The sequence below is a fragment of the Nycticebus coucang genome, chromosome 3 (assembly GCF_027406575.1).
Source record: "Nycticebus coucang isolate mNycCou1 chromosome 3, mNycCou1.pri, whole genome shotgun sequence".
Lineage (NCBI taxonomy): Eukaryota > Metazoa > Chordata > Mammalia > Primates > Lorisidae > Nycticebus > Nycticebus coucang.
This window is the reverse complement of record NC_069782.1, coordinates 158,913,717-158,931,894: the sequence shown is the minus strand read 5'-3', so window position 1 is coordinate 158,931,894 and position 18,178 is coordinate 158,913,717. Positions and strand designations below refer to the sequence as shown.

The following is an 18,178-nucleotide window of genomic DNA, read 5'->3' as shown; positions in this document are numbered from 1 at the left end:
AATATCTTGTGATCTTGACGTGAAGACACAGGCTCCCTGCACAGAAGGAGAAGGAGGGTGCTGGGGGGGGGGACCCTGACTCAGGACAGGGACCGTGAGCAGGTCCTGGTGAGTTTCTGAGGATGGACAGTAGATGACACAATGGACCCAGGTTGGTGTGGGCATCCAGGGGGACGGCTGGAATGAGGGAGTGTCTGGGAACAGGGCTGTGGGGTCAAGGCAGCTGGTGAGGGCAAGGGAAGAGCAGCCGAGGTGCCCAGGACCTGCGAGGCTTCCCGGTCTTCACACTGAGTGATGCCACAGTGGGGGAAAGCAGATGTCCAGACATGTTATCTCCAGCCAGCCGTGTGATAGGGAAGGGGACCCCCTGCAAGAATACCCAGCTGGGCAGTGGCTGGGTTATTCTGCTATAGGAAAAAAGCTAAATGCTTACAAGTGGACAGTGAAGTGTGCTGGGACCCAGGCAGTATCCCAAAGGGATGAAGATTCTGCCCGATTCCCTGTGATGCTCCTTCTGAGCCTTCTAAGCTCAGAAGCACTTGAGCATAAGCTCCCTGGGTTTGTTGGGCAGCTGTTGGGTGAAGAATGGCTGTGTTAGCAGCTCCCAGCCATGGGAAGGGCTTACCCTTGCCCTGGAAAGTGGAGAGAGCTGAACTTTGCAGCGAGAAGTGGCTGCTCTGGACCCTGGCTTTCCCTCGCTGCTGTGTCTCTGCTGTGAAAGGGCTTGGTGTGTACCCCGGCATGACACCAGGTTAATCTCAGCATGGTGTACTTTCCCGACACTGCGTCTGCCACCAGGAGCAGTCAGCGCCTGCCACAGATGGCTGTGACTGCTTCACTGAGTAGCTCAAATCTTTTGCCATGACCCTGTTCTTGGGGGTTTGCTAGTAGTCAGCCTTTACCCTGAATCACCAGGTTCTCAGGGATTCTCCTGAGTAGGGGGTAGGGGAGAGGAACTTGGCTCTATCTCGGGTCTCCCCTCCCCATCTGAATTACCAGTGGCTTTGGAAGGTTGCCCTCACCCAGGTAGGGAATGTTCCCAGGGCAGTGGACACTTTAAACTTTCTTGTAAGGCCAGCAGAGTTCTTAATGGGACCTTGGGCAGAGCCCTCAGGACTAGGGAGGCATGTGGAATCGGAAGGGGCCCAGTGACGGCTTCCAAGAGGTGCAGCCGCCCATCGCTATGCCCATCATAGTCCAATGAGCTCATCGTCCATCATCTCAGCAGGGACATGAGACCAAGAGGTGGACTGCATGGATAAGACTCTTGCACGTGGCTGGCAGGGTGTGGCTAGGGTGTAGCTGGTCGGCCTGGCTGACAAAGGGAAGCCCTTTCCCTGAGCTCGCTGCTTCTTCCATGTGGAGGCCTGGACAGTCCTGAGAACGTACCTGTGCAGAGGTCGCCCTGGCTGGTTGTGATCAGAGAAATGTCCAGCACTTGGTCAGGAGAGGCGTCCATGTGGAATTGGGTGGGAAGGATGCTTGGAACTGACCAGGTCCCTAGGAGGTGGGCTCAGGGCCACCTGTGGGCCCAAAGGTGCCATTCACTGAAATGAGGACAAGATGGGCAGTCAGGACGGCTGACAGTTCACTTCTCATGGTGAAAGCCTGGCACTCTTTGCCTGCGTCTCTGGAGCCTCCTTCTTGTCTGTCCCCGGGAGGACACATCCTCTCCATGGTGGGCCCCAGGCAGTCAGCCACAGGCCCACTCAGGTGGCCAGCTCGGCCAGATCCCAGAATTAGATACTTGTCTATGCAAGTTCAGATCACACAGTTCTCCTAAAACCTGGCTGCTAGAGGGTCCGTGCAGGTGGGGCAGGCTGGGCTGACATGGGCTCAGGAGGGATTCATCAGAAGGCCTTAGAGCTGTTGGGGGCAGCTGGAATCGCACCAACTAGGAGGTAAAAAGCTTTGGAATATACTCAAAACATCTAAAATACAAATAAAATTGTTCTTACTCAGGGTTAACTTTTTCACTGTGGTTACGTTTTTAAGAAAGCCAGGGCTGAGGAATGCTTTGGTGGTGAGGTCGGCAGAGTGGACCATTGCAGGGAAGAAACTTGCCTACCAGGTGGAGCTCCCTGTGTTTGTTGGGCAGCCTTTGGGTGAAGAATGACTTCATTCTTCCCCCAGTACTTTTGTGATTGGTACTTATACCTTGAAAAATATCCCACAGAGTGAAAAGTCTGCAGAAATTGGTTTTAAAACGTGGAGAGTGGAAGGGTGGCATTTCTCCTGATCCCTTAGAAATGTGGAGTTCTCAGGTGGACAACAGCGGCCTCCGTCCTAACTGCATATTCTGACTGTCAGGAGAGGTGGCGGGATGTGCGGTCTCCTTGGAACTATTAACGTAATGCTAAGCAAAATGCAAAATCGATGCCCTGACGGTGAATAAAAATGAAAAAAGAGTCAACTAGGCTTCCTTGCCTAACCGCCTGTGCTATTTTAAGCATTAAAAATGGTTTCAGATCCCAGAATAACTTCCATAACCAACTCTGCTGTTGAGAAGCTCACTGAGCTCCAGACTGTCGGGGGTTCCAGGATGCCGTGATCTGAGGTCTGGCAGGTTAAGAAGACTAAAGGCAGTGAAGATTGCATACACGCTCCCGTGCTGTGAGATCCTGCCCCCATAAATGGGAGACTCAGCCTGTACAATGAAATTAAAATTATTTTTTTCAAATCTCCTGCTTCTAGGCATGTTAACACTAAGATAAAATTGTTTTAATTCCTTTAGGAATATCTATTTTTTCTTCATCTTCTTTTTATAATTTGGTTTTTAGCCCAAATAGTAACTTTGAGGGAATTAAGCTACCATCTTTTCAGGCAGTAATTAAAATGGTTTTCTTGGAGTTGTAGATATCACTGGGGAAATTGCAAAGGTGATTATTCCACAGAATGTAAAATCCATGAGCTTCTGGATTAAATAACAGTGTCAAGGCCAATGATTAGTTAGCATCTTAAAATTACCTGAAAGACTGTAGATTTATGAATAATTAGTTATTTTATGAAATAAAACAATACATTGAACACTGGCTTTAACATCATACTATCTTCTAAAGTTTCTGGAAAGACACAGTGTGAGCCTTGGTCAGCGTTCTGTGGTACCCCAGCCGTAGGGGGCTCTGTCAATGCCGAGGAGAAGGGTGAACGTGGACCCTGAAAAAGAGCAGGGCCTGGACCTTCATCAGAACACTGACACTGTCAGAAGGTCCCACTGCTTACCAAAGCTGATTGATGTTTTACCCTAAGAAGCAAAAATAGTTAAAGTGCAAGAGGCCCACAAGGCCCTGCCAAAGTGATCTAGGTTCATCCTCTTGATGGCAGGGATGGTGTCCAGCAGAGAAGCCATGGGCTCACTTTATATTTCTGCCTAGGAGAGGTAGCGGTGTGGGTAGACCCCAGCAAGGCTAGAGGTCGGTGTCCCACTGCAGCCGACACCTCCCAGTCCAGGTGTGCTCCTTGGAGCTCCTGATTATATGTTAACACCTTGCCTTTGGTTCTCACTTTTATAGTTTACAAACTAGTTATGTTGTTTACATCTTTTCATTAATTCATAACTGTTTATTGGGTATAATATTTTAAAAATATGTTCTCTAGATTTTCTAAACATAGGTATTACACATTTGACTTCAAAGCTGTTGCATATTACAGACAGGCTTTGGGTGAGGCTGGTAGAACTTTTCTGGAGAGACAGGGAAAGTTTCCTGAGGCCTAATACTTATGGATAACACTTGACAAGAGAAAGGTAATTAGAAATTATGGGTATTAGGAGAGACGCTGGCCCGGTCCTTCAGCATGTGCCAATCTCTCCCGTGTGCTGTGGCTTGATGTGCAACGGTGCTCCCTAAACTTAGAGATGGCACATCACTCTTCTCTGAAGACGCAGCGCCGAAGAGAAACCAAATGTCACTCTGTCCCCTTTGCATAATCAAGTCTTTTATTATGTCAGAGAAGGGACAGAGAAGGAGTTCCTTGTCAGGGAGAGGACACTGATGCTGCCTTAAATGTCAGAGTGGCTTTGGCAGGCAGGTGTGGGAGGAGGCGTGGGGAGGCTGCCATTTAGAGCTGAATTGCCCGCCCGATGTGCTGATGGCCAGAATGAGCCTCCTGGAGGCTTTGCGTCTGCTCTTGGCTAGGCTGGACAGACAGTTGTCCAGGGTCCCAACTGGCTGGTCAGTGCCCGCTGACCACTGACTGGTGTTCTATGCAGCTCCTTGTCTAGCAATGAGAAAATGAGTTATATGACATAACTAAAGATCGATGGGTAAAATCTGTCAAGAGTTGTGCAAAGAAGTGCAGAGTAACACCCTTGAGAGCACAGATGTGTGGCCTGGGTCGGGTGGAGCCTGGCAGCATCCGGGAGCCCCCTGGCAGCACGGTGGAGGGCACCCCCACCCAGCGGCCCACCGTCTGGCAGTTGGTCTCCCCAGTGGGCCTCCCCTGTGTGTCTCTTATCTCAGAAAGAAAGCAGATGGCCACTCTTCACTTTCTGGGGAAAAAAGTGCCAAGTGGTTTTTTTCAGGAGGCCGAGGCCATATGTCCTCGGGGTTCTGGGCTCTGGCTGTGTGGCATCCACCCACCCAGTTCCTCCAGGAGCTTCCGTCTAGATCAGTGGTTCTCAACCTTCCTAATGTGGTGGCCCTTTAATACAGTTCCCATGGATTGCAACCCACAGGTTGAGAGCCGCTGCTAGAAGGTCGTTCTGATGTCACTATCCTGGCCAACTTTTGCAGAAACGGTAGCACTGCCCACGTCCTAAAGCTGAGTAGTGTTGAGCCATGAGGTGGCAGGCCCCAGGCACAGCACTGGCCTTGCAGGCACAGGGCGGCATGACTGAGGTGGGCCTTGTTCTGGTCCTGAGCATCAGACAGACACGGGCGGGCTGTGTGTTCCTCCCCAGTGAATGCCGTGGTCAGGGACGCCATGTTGGAGAATAAGCTCTGGGGGTGGGGGTGGGGAGGGAGCACTCTACACTCTCCTAATAAGCTCTGTGGGGAGCATTCTATAATCTCCTAACAAGCTCTGGTGGGGAGCATTCTGCACTCTTCTCCTAAAGCTCTGGGGGGCACTCTCTCCTCCTAACAAGCTCTGGGGGAGCACTCTACCCTCTCCTCCTAACAAGCTCTGGGGGAAGCACTCTACCCTCTCCTCCTAACAAGCTCTGGGGGGGCAGGGAGCACTCTACACTTTCCTCCTAACAAGCTCTGGGGGAGCACTCTACACTCTCCTAACAAGCTCTGGGGGAGAACTCTACACTCTCCTCCTAACAAGCTCTGGGGAGCACTTTACACTCTCCTCCTAACAAGCTCTTGGGGGGCAGGGAGCACTCTACACTCTCCTCCTAACAAGCTCTGCGGGGGGGTGGCAGGGAGCACTCTACACTCTCCTCCTTAATCGTCGTGTCCCTGAGCCTCACAGTCCCTCCCCCATCTGCCAACTAGAAGAACCTGAGCCTCCCAACCCTGCCCAGCTGAGTCCATTCCTTCGAGGAGACAAAGCCCCAGAGAAGGTAGGAAGATGGGAATAAGGGGAGAACAAGCACAGAGCACAGGGCGGTGCCGTCCTCTGTGGGTCTGGGGGTGGGAGGGGCACTTCTCCTGCAGTGAGCTGGGGGTGGGGCCTAGAGGGGGAGCAGGAAGTCGCTCCCACCTTGGAGCTGATGCCTTGTGAGGGGTGATTGGATTAAGGTTCCTCTTGTAGGAGAAAGCACCACCCACGGTTCATTTGATCAAATCCAGGCTTCTGAGCGTAGATGTGCCAGTTTTAAATAGCTCTGATGCACTAATTATATCCTCTGGGATGTGGGACAGCTAAAGAGAAGAGGGGCTATGGCAGCTATCCAGAAATCATACGGTGTGATTAAAGAGGGGTGCACACATCCTACTTAGAATGGGCATAACTGGTATATAAAATTAATTTTGCATATCACAGCTGGCTCCATCTCGTTGAAACCAACCATGGCAAGTGGATGGGTAGATTTCTCCTGGGGAACCACGTTTGTTTACCTGCTGCAAGCTCTTTGGTTCAACTCCACACGTTTCCCCAGGGTGCGGGATCCTGTTCTCTGTTGTCTGGACGTAAATGTGCTGTGTGTTAACTACTGTCACTCTGCCCTCCCCTGGGTGATAATCCCCTATTAAGTCCTAATTAGCTCCACCCCTCCCTGGCTTTAGAAGCTTGGTGGTGGCAACTTGGGGAGCTGACAATTCCTACATTTTGGGGCACTGTGGGGTGCTGGCTGTCCCTGCCTTAGGATTTGTAGTGGGCCTGTCTGACCCCAGCACTAGGAAATTACAGCGTCAGTGCATCCTGTGGAGCATGGAATTTACAACAAAGACAGACAGTTGTGGGGACAATTTGTCCAAATACATATAAAGCCCCAAATGTAAGGTCTTTTTTCTAAGTTAATAACAAAGCTTAGAGGCCAATGGGGAAAACACCTCAGGGACTCGAAGGGAAACATGGGTTCTCAGGGTAGAGCGTCATCTGGGCCCCCTCATCAGAAAGGTCTAGCTCATGTGTTTTTGGTGTCAGCAGGTCAGAGTCCATGGGGAAAGGCAGATGCCCACATCAGCCACAAGGCCAGCAGCTCCCAGAGAGGCAGGAGCCCAGCTCCCCCCAGAGAGGCAGGAACCAAGCTCTCCCCAGAGAGTCAAGAACCCAACACCCCCCCACCCCCCAGAGGCAGGAGCCCAGCTCCCTTGAGTCATTCTGGTCTTTGGTGAACATTTAGTTTTTGTTGGTGACCAGGACACCTGGAGGAATTCAGGTGGGTCCCACAGCCCTTGCCAGAGGTCAGCCTTAGCCTGGAAAGCCCTGCCCTTTCCTCCCTTCACAAGAGGAGGTCACCTGTCCAGCGGCCCTCATGCCATTCAGCTAACATCTCGGGGGACTTCAGTAGGCTCCCAACTCCCTGCTGCATGACCTCCCAGGCCCACCTGCCCTGACCCACCTGAACAGATTCACCTGAAGGGATTCACCTGTCCAGACCTGCTGGCTGGCCCTGAACCCATGTACATGCATGTGGGTGGTGTGTACAGGTATATGGTGTGTGCCTGTGTGCATGTCTGTAGTGTGTGCGTGTATATACAGGTATGCGGTGTATGCATGTGTATAAGTGTGTGGTGTGTGCCTGTGTGTATAGGGGTGTGGTGTGTGCAGGTATGTAGTGTACACACATGTGCAGGTGTGTGCCTGATGTCTCTCTGACCTCTGCTTCCTCCTCTGACTCTGACCCTCCTTCCTCCCTCTTATGAGGACCTTGGGTTTAGATTTGGGACCATAAACCAGGATAATCTCAAGATCTTAAGTGCATCTGCAAAGCTCTGTTTACCATGTAATGTGACATATTCATGGGTTCTGGACATTAGAATTGGACATCTTTGAAGTCATCATTTGTCCCCCATACTGATGAATGTTCCCTGGCTAGGCAGTGAGTCCCACAGATCCTCCTATGGTCTGGGAGGCCCCTAGTCTGCCCAGAGTTGCCATCACATGAGATTTAGCCCTAGAGCCCTCAGCCCAGCCAGTGGATGATGGCTGGCTAGCTGAGCATGGTGGGATTGGCCCAGATTTGGCTTCCTGCAGACCCTGTGTGAAGGTGGCAGGAGGGAGGGGCTGTGAGTGGGCTATGGGGGCCTCAGAAGTGCCGAATGTGCGCCTTGTGGGCTGGGCCTCCCTCAGGAGGACCATGATAGCCAGAGGTGCACATGTGGGCTGTTTCCCACATGCCCAGGACACGTGAGAAGTCTCAGGACACTCTTGGAGCTGTAGGTTCAGTAACTCCATAGGTTACTATAGGAGGCAGGGGCCCTGGAGGGGAGAGACCCTGCCCAGGGGCACCTTCTGGGAGGTGCAGACCTGGAATGGGCCTGGGTACCACAGGGGGCTGGTTCCCTGCAGCACCCAGAGGCCAGCCTGGCTGGCCTCGCCTGGCCCCAGCCCAGGCCTCGTGTTAACTCCACGGGGACGCCCTGGACACCCCCTCAGGGAGGGCCTTTCTTCTTTTTCTTTTTTCCTTTGTTTTTTTTTTTTTACCCTTTTCTGATAACCTTTCACAGATAAAGGGTTTTAAAATTGCAAATTATTCCTTTCAGATATTGTAAATTTCCACATATGAAAGTGCAAGACTTAATTCTTTGCTCTTCTCAAAATGAACAGCCACCAGGGCTCGCCTGCTGAGGAAGGCGGCACCTTTGATTATTTCCACCTCTGAAGATCAGTGAGCCAGGGCTGTGTGCTCTTCTGTGACTGCGCACAGCTCCGTCAGGGAAGTCCAGGGAGCCGTTCTCCAAATGGCCCTGTTCCTGCATCTGAGGCCAGGGTTGCCCTAGAGAGCTCAGGATCTGAATTGGAATCTCACTGAGCCAGACACAGTTGCCTTGAGGGAGGAGCTCTGACCTTGTGTGACCTTGCTAAGCTGCTTGGCTTCTCTGAGAGTTGGTTAAAGGTCAGTCATAAAGATGTCTAGCTGCTAATCAAATGAGACAAAATTCGAGAAAGATCTGTAAAGCAGCTGACAGCCCAGCTTCACACACTGCATAGTAAGCTTTGCAAGCCTGCAGGGCAGGGCTCCACCACCACTTCCTAACGGTCTCTCCTCACACAGGTGTGTGGTCTGGACCGGAGACGACCGGGTTTTCTTCTTCAACCCCACGATGCAGCTGTCAGTCTGGGAGAAGCCGATGGACCTCAAGGACCGCGGCGACCTCAACAGGATCATCGAGGACCCGCCCCACAAGCGCAAGCTGGAGGCCTCAGCAAGTAACTAGGAGGCGGGGTTTGGGGGCCCACTTTGCAGTGTTTAAGACATCTGTTTCTAATGATCATGAGATAAAGCAGGTTTTCTTGGTTGTGTTGAAAATTGGCTATCAAGGAAGCATGTGTACAAGGACAGGATTTATTAATTAGGCTTTTATGGCACTTTCTGCAGCAACCTTGGTCCTTCCAGGTGGTTAGTGGTTGGCTGTTCTGTGCATCATGTAAGGGGTTTAATGCACGGAAGGCCGCTCACTCCATCAGCCATTGAAAGTCCCCTGTCAATGTCCCCATTACCCAGCATCTTATTCTTGTTCCAAATGTCTTACCAGCTCCATTCGGGAGCCCAGCTGTGCACAGTCAGGTATATTTCCTTCCATTTACGGGTTCACCCAGGGGTCCTCAAACTTTTTAAACAGGGGGCCAGTTCACTGTCCCTCAGACCGTTGGAGGGCCGGACTATAGTTAAAAAAAAAAAAAACTGAACAAATTCCTATGCACACTGCACACGTCTTATTTTGAAGTAAAAAAACAAAACGGGAACAAATACAATCCCACCGCCTCATGTGGCCTGCGGGCCATAGTTTGAGGATCCCTGCGACCTTTGGGCTGGATCGATATGTTGTTGCATTTGGAAACTGAATAAAATCCCACACTCAGAGAAGAAAGGTCCTCTTGGGTAGAGGAATGGGGTTCTTGGCAGAGCAGCTGTTTCTGATGATGCTGTTATAAATCTTGTTTCAGCAAGAGGCTGAGAATTTCCAGCATTTTCAGGAAGGGTCCTTTCCAATTAGGTCCAGTACATCTTTTATGAGCTGATGTGTTGGGAAACTCCATCCCCAAGCATATCGGTACAGATAGTGTTGACTCTGCTGGGGGCCTGTGGGGCAGGTGCACCCACCCAGCCAACATGCAGAATGTGGTCTGTGGGGCCAGGCAGGAGCCCAGGATCTCAGAACCTTGAGAACAGGTCTGTGTTTCACTTCTGAAGGGCATTTTATTGGGTCTGTAATGATATTTTCGATTCCCCAGCACGTAGGGCTAACAATATATGGTATCCACCTACACTTTGACGGGAATGTAAGAAGACAATATTATAAAGGTTCTCTTAACAGTTTCAACAATAAAGGGTTGCTCTTGCAAAGCTGCTACTAGTCTTGTAAGATTGAGACACATTTGGTATGTTTATTTCACTTAATATAATGATAACATTCTCCAGAGAGCTCGAGTCAACTGATTTGGGAAAAGGAAAAAAAAAAATGTCCTAGTGCATATTTAACTGAATCTGCAAAATGTTGCTGCATTCATGGACAATAAGGATTCATTTACGATTCTGTTTCCTCCTTTGATCAAATGGCATTCATTATTAAAAGCGATATTTTTCATCCTGAAAGAATGCTAGAAGAATCATTCCAGCGAACAATCTCTCGAGATTCGTACTTGTGGACAAGAGCATCCTGCACAATTTAGGAAGATTAGGAGCTCCTCAAATCCCATGAGAAACATTAAGACACAGTTAATCTTAGCCATGATCTTATTTTCTTAGCAAAAGCCAAATAGGGCAGGTGGGTTCCTCCCTCCTTTCCTCAGCGTGTACTCTTGTAGATAATTGGGTGCAGTTTCATTTCCCCTCCAAAGAATCAGTAGGAATGAGAAAGAAATGAACTGATTAGAAGTCAATGCACAGTTGTTCTCATTTCTATTGTTTGGGCAAAATCAGGCCAGGTCTTCAGAGAACCAGGGAGGTGTCTGTAGAGCACCCCATGGGGCAACCTGTTGCCCCAGGCTTGTAGAGGCTGATGAGGAGATACCGGGGTTCCCTAATGGTGTTGCTCCCACTCGGCTAACAGGAGGCTCATTGCATACTTACGAAGGTGAAGAGTTGGGCCTTAACTCTAGCAAGCACAGCCAGAAACATCTGAGCTGTTTAGATTTAACCTGTCACAGCATCTTCTCCTATCACGTTATTCTGGTGGATGGAACTGCCTCGGTAGACGTGTGATCACAAAATTACTTGCAGTTGCAAAATGACTTTTAACCTTACCTCCCTACTCTTATAAGAAGAGGAGGATGAGATGGTCTTAAACTACTTTCTTTTTCTTAACTTGAATCTTAAGAGTATGCAAGAGACCTCAATGCTCAACTTCTAGTTACTGGGTATAATGGGTATTTCAGAATGTAACTTCTAATTTCTCCAAGTCCACCAGAGAGTTTTACTGAAAAACAATCAGGACAGGAAGAGTTTCTGGAGGACTAATTAATGATAAGGGTCATAGATAGTGACCTCCAGCCGTCTCTGGCAAAGTGGCATTTTCCCTGGCTGCCCACTTGTAATGACCCGTCGAAGGATTTAACGCTAATTATAATAACAAGCTCTAGGGGACATTGCTGCCGGTGGAGAATGTTTTTTTTTTTTTTTTCACATTTTGTTCAGCCAAGAGTCATTGTAGATTTGAATATACTAATGCTTATTTCTTGTCTGAAATGAAAATATTAAGCATTTTAGTTGATCTCTTTTTTTTTGCAAGAGGCAAGTGAAATGAATTTTGTAAAGTGGCTGACACATTTACCTGCTGTTGGGGCTTAGTTGTGTGTGAGCGCGTGTGGTGAGGAGTTAGGGCGTGGAGGTGTTGGCTATTAGTGTTAGGCAGTTTATGGGGCATGGGACACAGAACTGCCAGGAGTGCTGGGCCACCGGTCACCCCGTCACCCCGTCACTCCGTCACCCCGTCACCCCATCACTCCGCAGACGACGGAGGAACCTGCTGCTTCAGCCGCTAGCACCGCAGGTGTCTTGCCCTATCTTTAGCTCACCAGGCCCCCGAGAGCGTCCTGTGTCATCTCCTTCTGACCAGGCGCCTGAGGGCGTCCTGTGTCATCTCCTTCTCACCTGGCCCCCGAGGGCGTCCTGTGTCATCTCCTTCTCACCAGGCTCCCAAGAGCGTCCTGTGTCATCTCCTTCTGACCAGGCCCCCGAGGGCATCCTGTGTCATCTCCTTCTCACCTGGGCCCCCGAGAGCGTCCTGTGTCATCTCCTTCTCGCCAGGCTCCCAAGAGCGTCCTGTATCATCTTCTTCTCACCTGGGCCCCCGAGGGCGTCCTGTGTCATCTCCTTCTCACCTGGGCCCCCGAGGGCGTCCTGTGTCATCTCCTTCTCACCAGGCCCCCGAGGGCGTCCTGTGTTATCTCCTTCTCACCAGGCTCCCAAGAGCGTCCTGTGTCATCTCCTTCTCACCTGGGCCCCTGAGGGCATCCTGTGTCATCTCCTTCTCACCAGGCCCCGAGAGCGTCCTGTGTCATCTCCTTCTCACCTGGGCCCCGAGGGCGTCCTGTGTCATCTCCTTCTCACCTGGGCCCCGAGAGCGTCCTGTGTCATCTCCTTCTCACCAGGCCCCCGAGGGCGTCCTGTGTCATCTCCTTCTCACCAGGCCCCCGAGGGCGTCCTGTGTCATCTCCTTCTCACCAGGCTCCCGAGAGCATCCTGTGTCATCTCCTTCTCACCAGGCCCCCGAGGGCGTCCTGTGTCATCTCCTTCTCACCAGGCCCCCGAGAGCGTCCTGTGTCATCTCCTTCTCACCAGGCTCCCGAGAGCGTCCTGTGTCATCTCCTTCTCACCAGGCCCCCGAGGGCGTCCTGTGTCATCTGCTTCTCACCTGGGCCCCGAGGGCATCCTGTGTCATCTCCTTCTCACCTGGGCCCCCGAGGGCATCCTGTGTCATCTCCTTCTCACCTGGGCCCCGAGGGCATCCTGTATCATCTGCTTCTCACCTGGGCCCCGAGGGCATCCTGTGTCCTCTCCTTCTCACCGGGCCCCCAAGGGCGTCCTGTGTCATCTCTTTCTCACCGGGCCCCCGAGGGCATCCTGTGTCATCTCCTTCTCACCTGGGCCCCGAGGGCATCCTGTATCATCTGCTTCTCACCTGGGCCCCGAGGGCGTCCTGTGTCCTCTCCTTCTCACTGGGCCCCCAAGGGCGTCCTGTGTCATCTCTTTCTCACCGGGCCCCCGAGGGTGTCCTGTGTCATCTGCTGCTCACCCCGCAGCACTTCCAGTCTCTCCCAGCTGCAGCAGCTGTTTGGCCAGTTAAGGATAAAGGCCTGTTGCTCTAAAGTGGAAGAAGTATCAGGCATCCCAGAACCCCTCCCTTCCGCATCGTGATGCTCCGGGATGCGGGATCCGTTAGTTTGGAGGTAGCTCCCTGGCAACTCTTCGCTCCTGGTTTTTCAGGGCCCCTCAAACCTGTGGGATTCAGCAGCCCAGGCCTCTCGGTAGAGAGCTTCTGGCCATGTAGGAGATGCACCTGCAGCTCCCTCCGCCCTGTGCTGGGAGGTTTGGCGCTGCCCAGTGGGACGCATCTGACCGTTAGATGAGGCTGGTGGGCTCTTCTCCTGGGGTGCAGGAAGGGAGGGGAGAAGGGGCATAAATGCGCCTCCTGCCCTTCTGTCTCCTGCCCGCACCCCCATGGCCAAGGAGGGCGGGAAGCCTGGGCCGCAGGAACTGAGAGGGTGGGTCCTCCCTGCCACAGCCTGAGGGCCTCTTGTTCAGCATTTAGCCCCCACCTGGCTTCGTTTGTCCATGGCCCTGTGAGATGGTGCCACCAGGGCTGTACCCATTGCTACTGCAGCAAACTACCACAAAATGGCTTAAAAGCACACAGGTGGGTTATAGTACAGCTCCGGAGGGTGGAGTCCCATGTAAGTCTCAGTGGCCAACAGGGCTCTGTCCTCCCTGCCTCACCAGCATCTCAAGGTCACCTGATTTGCTAGGCTCGAAGGCCCTTCCTCTGGCTTTAGTCCCCGCTCTGGCTCTGGCCTCTGCCTCTCCCAGACTGCCAAGGTCCCTGTGATCAAGTGCGTGACACGGGACTGCCTCCCCTATCAAGGTGACTTTGTAGCAGCCTCAGCTTCCTGCACATACAGGCCCAGGGTGGGGCCTGGACACTGCTGGGGCCACTGTGCTATGACCCAGGCTGGTTTTACTAAAGAGAATTCAATCACACACATCTAGCAAGTGGGGGGCTGGGATTTGCAGTCCAGGGTTTGACTCCAGAGCACAGGAGGAGGAAGGGCACCCTAGCCCCCATCTAAAGTACATATGGGAGCCAGGTGGCCCTCAAATCAGTGGGAACAATGGGGCAGCTTTACACACTCACCCTGGCTGGCCCCCAGCCTGAGGTAGAGATGACATGGACTTCACTAGCTTCAGCTGCTCTGTGAACACACCGGACATTTATATTCAAGACAAATGTAAATCGGTAATAGCATGCATTTCCCTAAGTAGAGTGTAGAACCAACCCCAGAGCAAACACAGCTGCCAGAAGGGAATGGGTCACTTCCCTTAGCATTGTTTGGCCAACAGTGCACACAACTGCCAAATCACAACAGATCCAGGTGGCCAGGGACACTCAGCAAGGCCTGAGACCACTGCAGGTGCAAATGCTGGGCCTCTCCAGGTGGGCGGGGATCTCAAGGGGTGGAGCTCTTGGGGAAGAGGCCATCCAGGGGTGGGGTGGGGCGGGGCTACCCAGGGGAGGGGCTTTCCAGAGGGGAAGACTCTCCAGAGTGGTAAGCCTGTGCCTTGTTCTCTCCCAGGGGTCTTAAGGTGACTTGTGAAGCCCTCCCCTGGGCTCTAGGGGCAACCCTGCCCTTCCAGGGGACCTGGGTTTTGTGCCCTGCACACCTGCCAGCCTCCAGGGCTCAGCACATTTTACAATACTGAGGTGTCTGTCTACGTGCTGTGTGTATGTGTACGTGTACATAAGGCATCTCAGAATTACAGTGAGGCCTCACCTGCTCTGCACGGGGCCTGGGGCTCAGCTGGGTTCATCTCAGCTCCGTGTGCACAGAGCCTCTCTCGGTCTCCCACGCCACCCCCATGTCTTTCTGCTGTCCTCCCCTTGTCTGGACATGTGCTGACCCCATCAGCCCTGCCCTCTGGTGACTTCTTGCCCATGTGCTTGTTTGTTCTGACACAGACGTATAATGCTGGTGAGAGCGTCTTTGTATGTGTGTGTACACACATACACACATACACTCACACATACACCTAGGAGTGTTTTTTTTTTTTTTTTTTTGTAGAGACAGAGTCTCACTGTACCACGCTCGGGTAGAGTGCCGTGGCGTCACACGGCTCACAGCAACCTCTAACTCTTGGGCTTACGCGATTCTCTTGCCTCAGCCTCCCGAGCAGCTGGGACTACAGGCACCTGCCACAACGCCCGGCTATTTTTTTGTTGCAGTTTGGCCGGGGCTGGGTTTGAACCAACCACCCTGGGCATATGGGGCTGGCGCCCTACTCACTGAGCCATAGGCGCCGCCCCAAGGAGTGTTTTTATAAGCATATCTATTGTGTAAGTTTACATTATTGGAATTGCCAGATCAAAAGTATGTGTGTTTTAAATTTTTGAAAAGTATTGCTAAATTTCCCTGTGAAGACTGTCTGGAGAGTCAGACTCCTGCTAGCAGGGTCCGTATTCCCTCGTGAGCACCACAGGCCATGAGAAGTCAACTTGTAAAGCCGCCCTTGGTGTCACTTGGCATTTCTTTAAGTTTGAGTGAAATTGGATCTGTGTGCTGGCTGGCCGCCTCCTTCCTCATCTCTCTTATGGACTCAGGTCCATCAAGGGATGCTTGGCTGTAATATTATTGCAGTATTTTCCTTCGTTTTTGTTTGTCTTTTGCTAGTAAATAAGTTGTTCTTTTTCTTTCTTACTGTGGTGAAATATACACAACATGAAGTTAGCAGTTTAACGATTTGTAAGTGTATGATTCAGTGGCAACAGGTACATTGGCAGTGCAGTGAGCAGCACCTTCCTGCCCCCTCCGCTCAGCCCTGTGGCCTCTCGTCCACTCTGTGTCTCGGAAGACTTGCCTGTTCTGCACCTCACCACAGGGGAGTCAACAGTCCTGGCCCTTTTGTGTTGAGTTTATTTCACAGAATGTAACCTCTTCACAGCCCATTCTTGTTCCAGCATTGACACAACTTTGCTCCTTTTAATGCTGTGTCATAGTCTGATGTGTGGACAGACCAGAATTTGTATTTTGTTTATCCATTTATCTGCTGATGGACACTTGAGTTGTTACCACTGCTTGGCCACTGTGAGTAATATTTCTATATGCTACCACCCCACAAGAGTGAGACCCTATTTGCAATCCTTTTCGGTATGTACCTAGGAGTAGAATTGCTGGCTCATCTGACAATTCTTAACATTTTGAAGAATGGCCAAACCTTTGCCAGTAGTGTCCACACCATTTTTTTATACATTCCTGTTGTAGCAGAGCACATGGATTCATGTTCTTCACATCCTTGCTGATACTTGTTGTTTTCGGGTTTTTGTTTTTTTTTTTTTGCCTGTTTTTATGGCCATCATAGGAGTGTGAAGTTGTGCTGACCTGGGGTGTGGTGTGCACTCCCCGAGGCCTAACAGTGTTGACCACTCTCCCATATGATCTTGGGCCTTGCAGGCTATTCTTTGGTGACACTTCTGTTCATATCCTTTCACATTTTTTAATTGGGTCATTTGTTTTATGTTGTTACTGAGTCATGGGAGTTTTATGCACAGTCTGGATAGTAAATCCCTTATCAGATTTATGACTTGCAAATATTTTCTCCCCCTCTGTGATTAGTGTTCTCACTTCATTGGTAGAGTCCTCTGAGGCATAAAAGTTTTTCACTTTGAGTGAGTCTAATTTAGCACTTTTCTCTTATTGATTATGTTTTTGGTGTCAAACTTCAGAAATCATTGCAAAATACAATGTCATGAAGATTTCTCTTTACGTTTTCTTCAAGGAGTTTTATAATTGTGGCTTGCAAATTTAGCTCTTTAATCTACTTTGGGTTAACTTTTGTATATGGGCTTTCTCAGGGATAATGTCTGCCATTTTTTAAAAATCAGTTGAGTGAGCCATGCTTTCATGTTTCTTTGTACACTTTGGAATTTTTTTTTTGTTGCAAACTATACATTATGCATATTATAACAAAATGTGGCATCGTTAGAAATCAGATTCTCTGAAGTCCCAAGGATTACTGCGCGAGGCTTTTCAGGGGCTGAATCATCATTTGTGACTTTCCCAAACTCCTTCACGCAGTGCATATTCCTCGTTGTGTGTGGTTGCTGACGTCTCTGTTCCACTACCTGCAGTCGGGTAAGGATGGTAGCCTCTCCTCTCCTCCTGCACTGCCCTAGAAGTTACAGCATCTGACCTGGTCCCACAGTCCTGAACTACTTGATTCCCATCATCATTCCTGCTCGCTGGCAGTTGGAGGGAGGAGCTTATCCTGAAAGATCCCATCTCCTTCATCCCTTCTGGTCCATTTTTAAACGCAATCAAATTAATAAATATTTTTGTTTTTTGGTTCTGGATTTCTGTATCTCAATTAGGAAGGCTTTTTCAATGTTGAAAATATTTGAAGCGAACAGATGAAAACACTTTAAAAATAACCAATATTATACACATTTATTTTAAATGATATCTTTGTAATCGTATGACATCATTTTTTTAATTGAAAGACATTTTGACGTGGCTGCTCATGCCTCCCTGGGGTGTGTGCCATGACAAAGGGGGAGGAATCCTCCTCTCCATGGCTGCTTCAGCTCTTTGTCTCCACCATTCTCATCACCTCCCACTTCATCTGCCTAAAAGACACGTGGGTGACAAAAAATAAATCCCAATCTTCTTTGAAACTGAGCAAAAACGTCACCTCCTCTGTACATACCAGGCAGGAGACACAGATTTCAAACACCAGGGGCTCCAGATGGCTAGCTGAGCTCTTGGTCTGGAAGAGGCTGAGAAGGGGTCCCCGGGAGATGGGGCAGGAGAAGAGGGGCCAGCAGGGCCCAGCCACAGACTGAGCCTCACGTGCAAGCAGAGGCAGGGAACCGTGAGCCCCAGGTGCCGGGCGGAGCGCCCACAAGACAGGGCAGAAAGCCAGGCAGGAGTGACGCTCAGGGGAGACGCCTCAGGGACCTGCCTGGGGGCACTGTTGGAGCTGTGGAAAGACACCTGCAGGGAGGGGGCAGAGGAGGATGGCCAGGCATTCAGCATCCTTGACGATTGGAAATGATCTTTCATTCAGACCAGTGGCTCTCCACTGGAGTAGGTGATTTTAGCCTGCAGAACGTTTGGCCATTTCTGGAGACATGTGGCTGTCACAAGTGGGAAGGAGCCATGGCTCCCAGAGGGCAGGGGGCATGGCTCTCACTGAACAGCTGCCTCGCAGGAGATAGCATGGGACAGCCTGGAAAGTGAGGAGTGACCCAGCCCTGTGGGGGTGGCACTGAGGTTGAGCCCTCTATGGAGGGCCTGGGAACGTGCCTTGGGATGTGCCTGGGCACTGGCTCCGCCACCCTCCCTGGGCTTGTCCTGCCCGCCCCTCCCCACCCTGCACTGCCTAGGAAGAAGCCCTGCCTCCTGCACCAGCATC

The 18,178-nt window shown here is 51.0% G+C and overlaps 1 protein-coding gene across 1 annotated transcript in view; it reads left to right on the top strand.

Moving 5' to 3' along the window:
- Nucleotides 1-18,178, top strand: part of TCERG1L (transcription elongation regulator 1 like) — a 196,518-nt gene that overhangs the window by 139,198 nt on the left and 39,142 nt on the right. Inside the window, exon 7 of the mRNA XM_053583531.1 lies at nt 8,609-8,763. Coding sequence (XP_053439506.1) covers nt 8,609-8,763 — 155 coding nt within the window. The remainder of the gene's footprint in view (nt 1-8,608; nt 8,764-18,178) is intronic.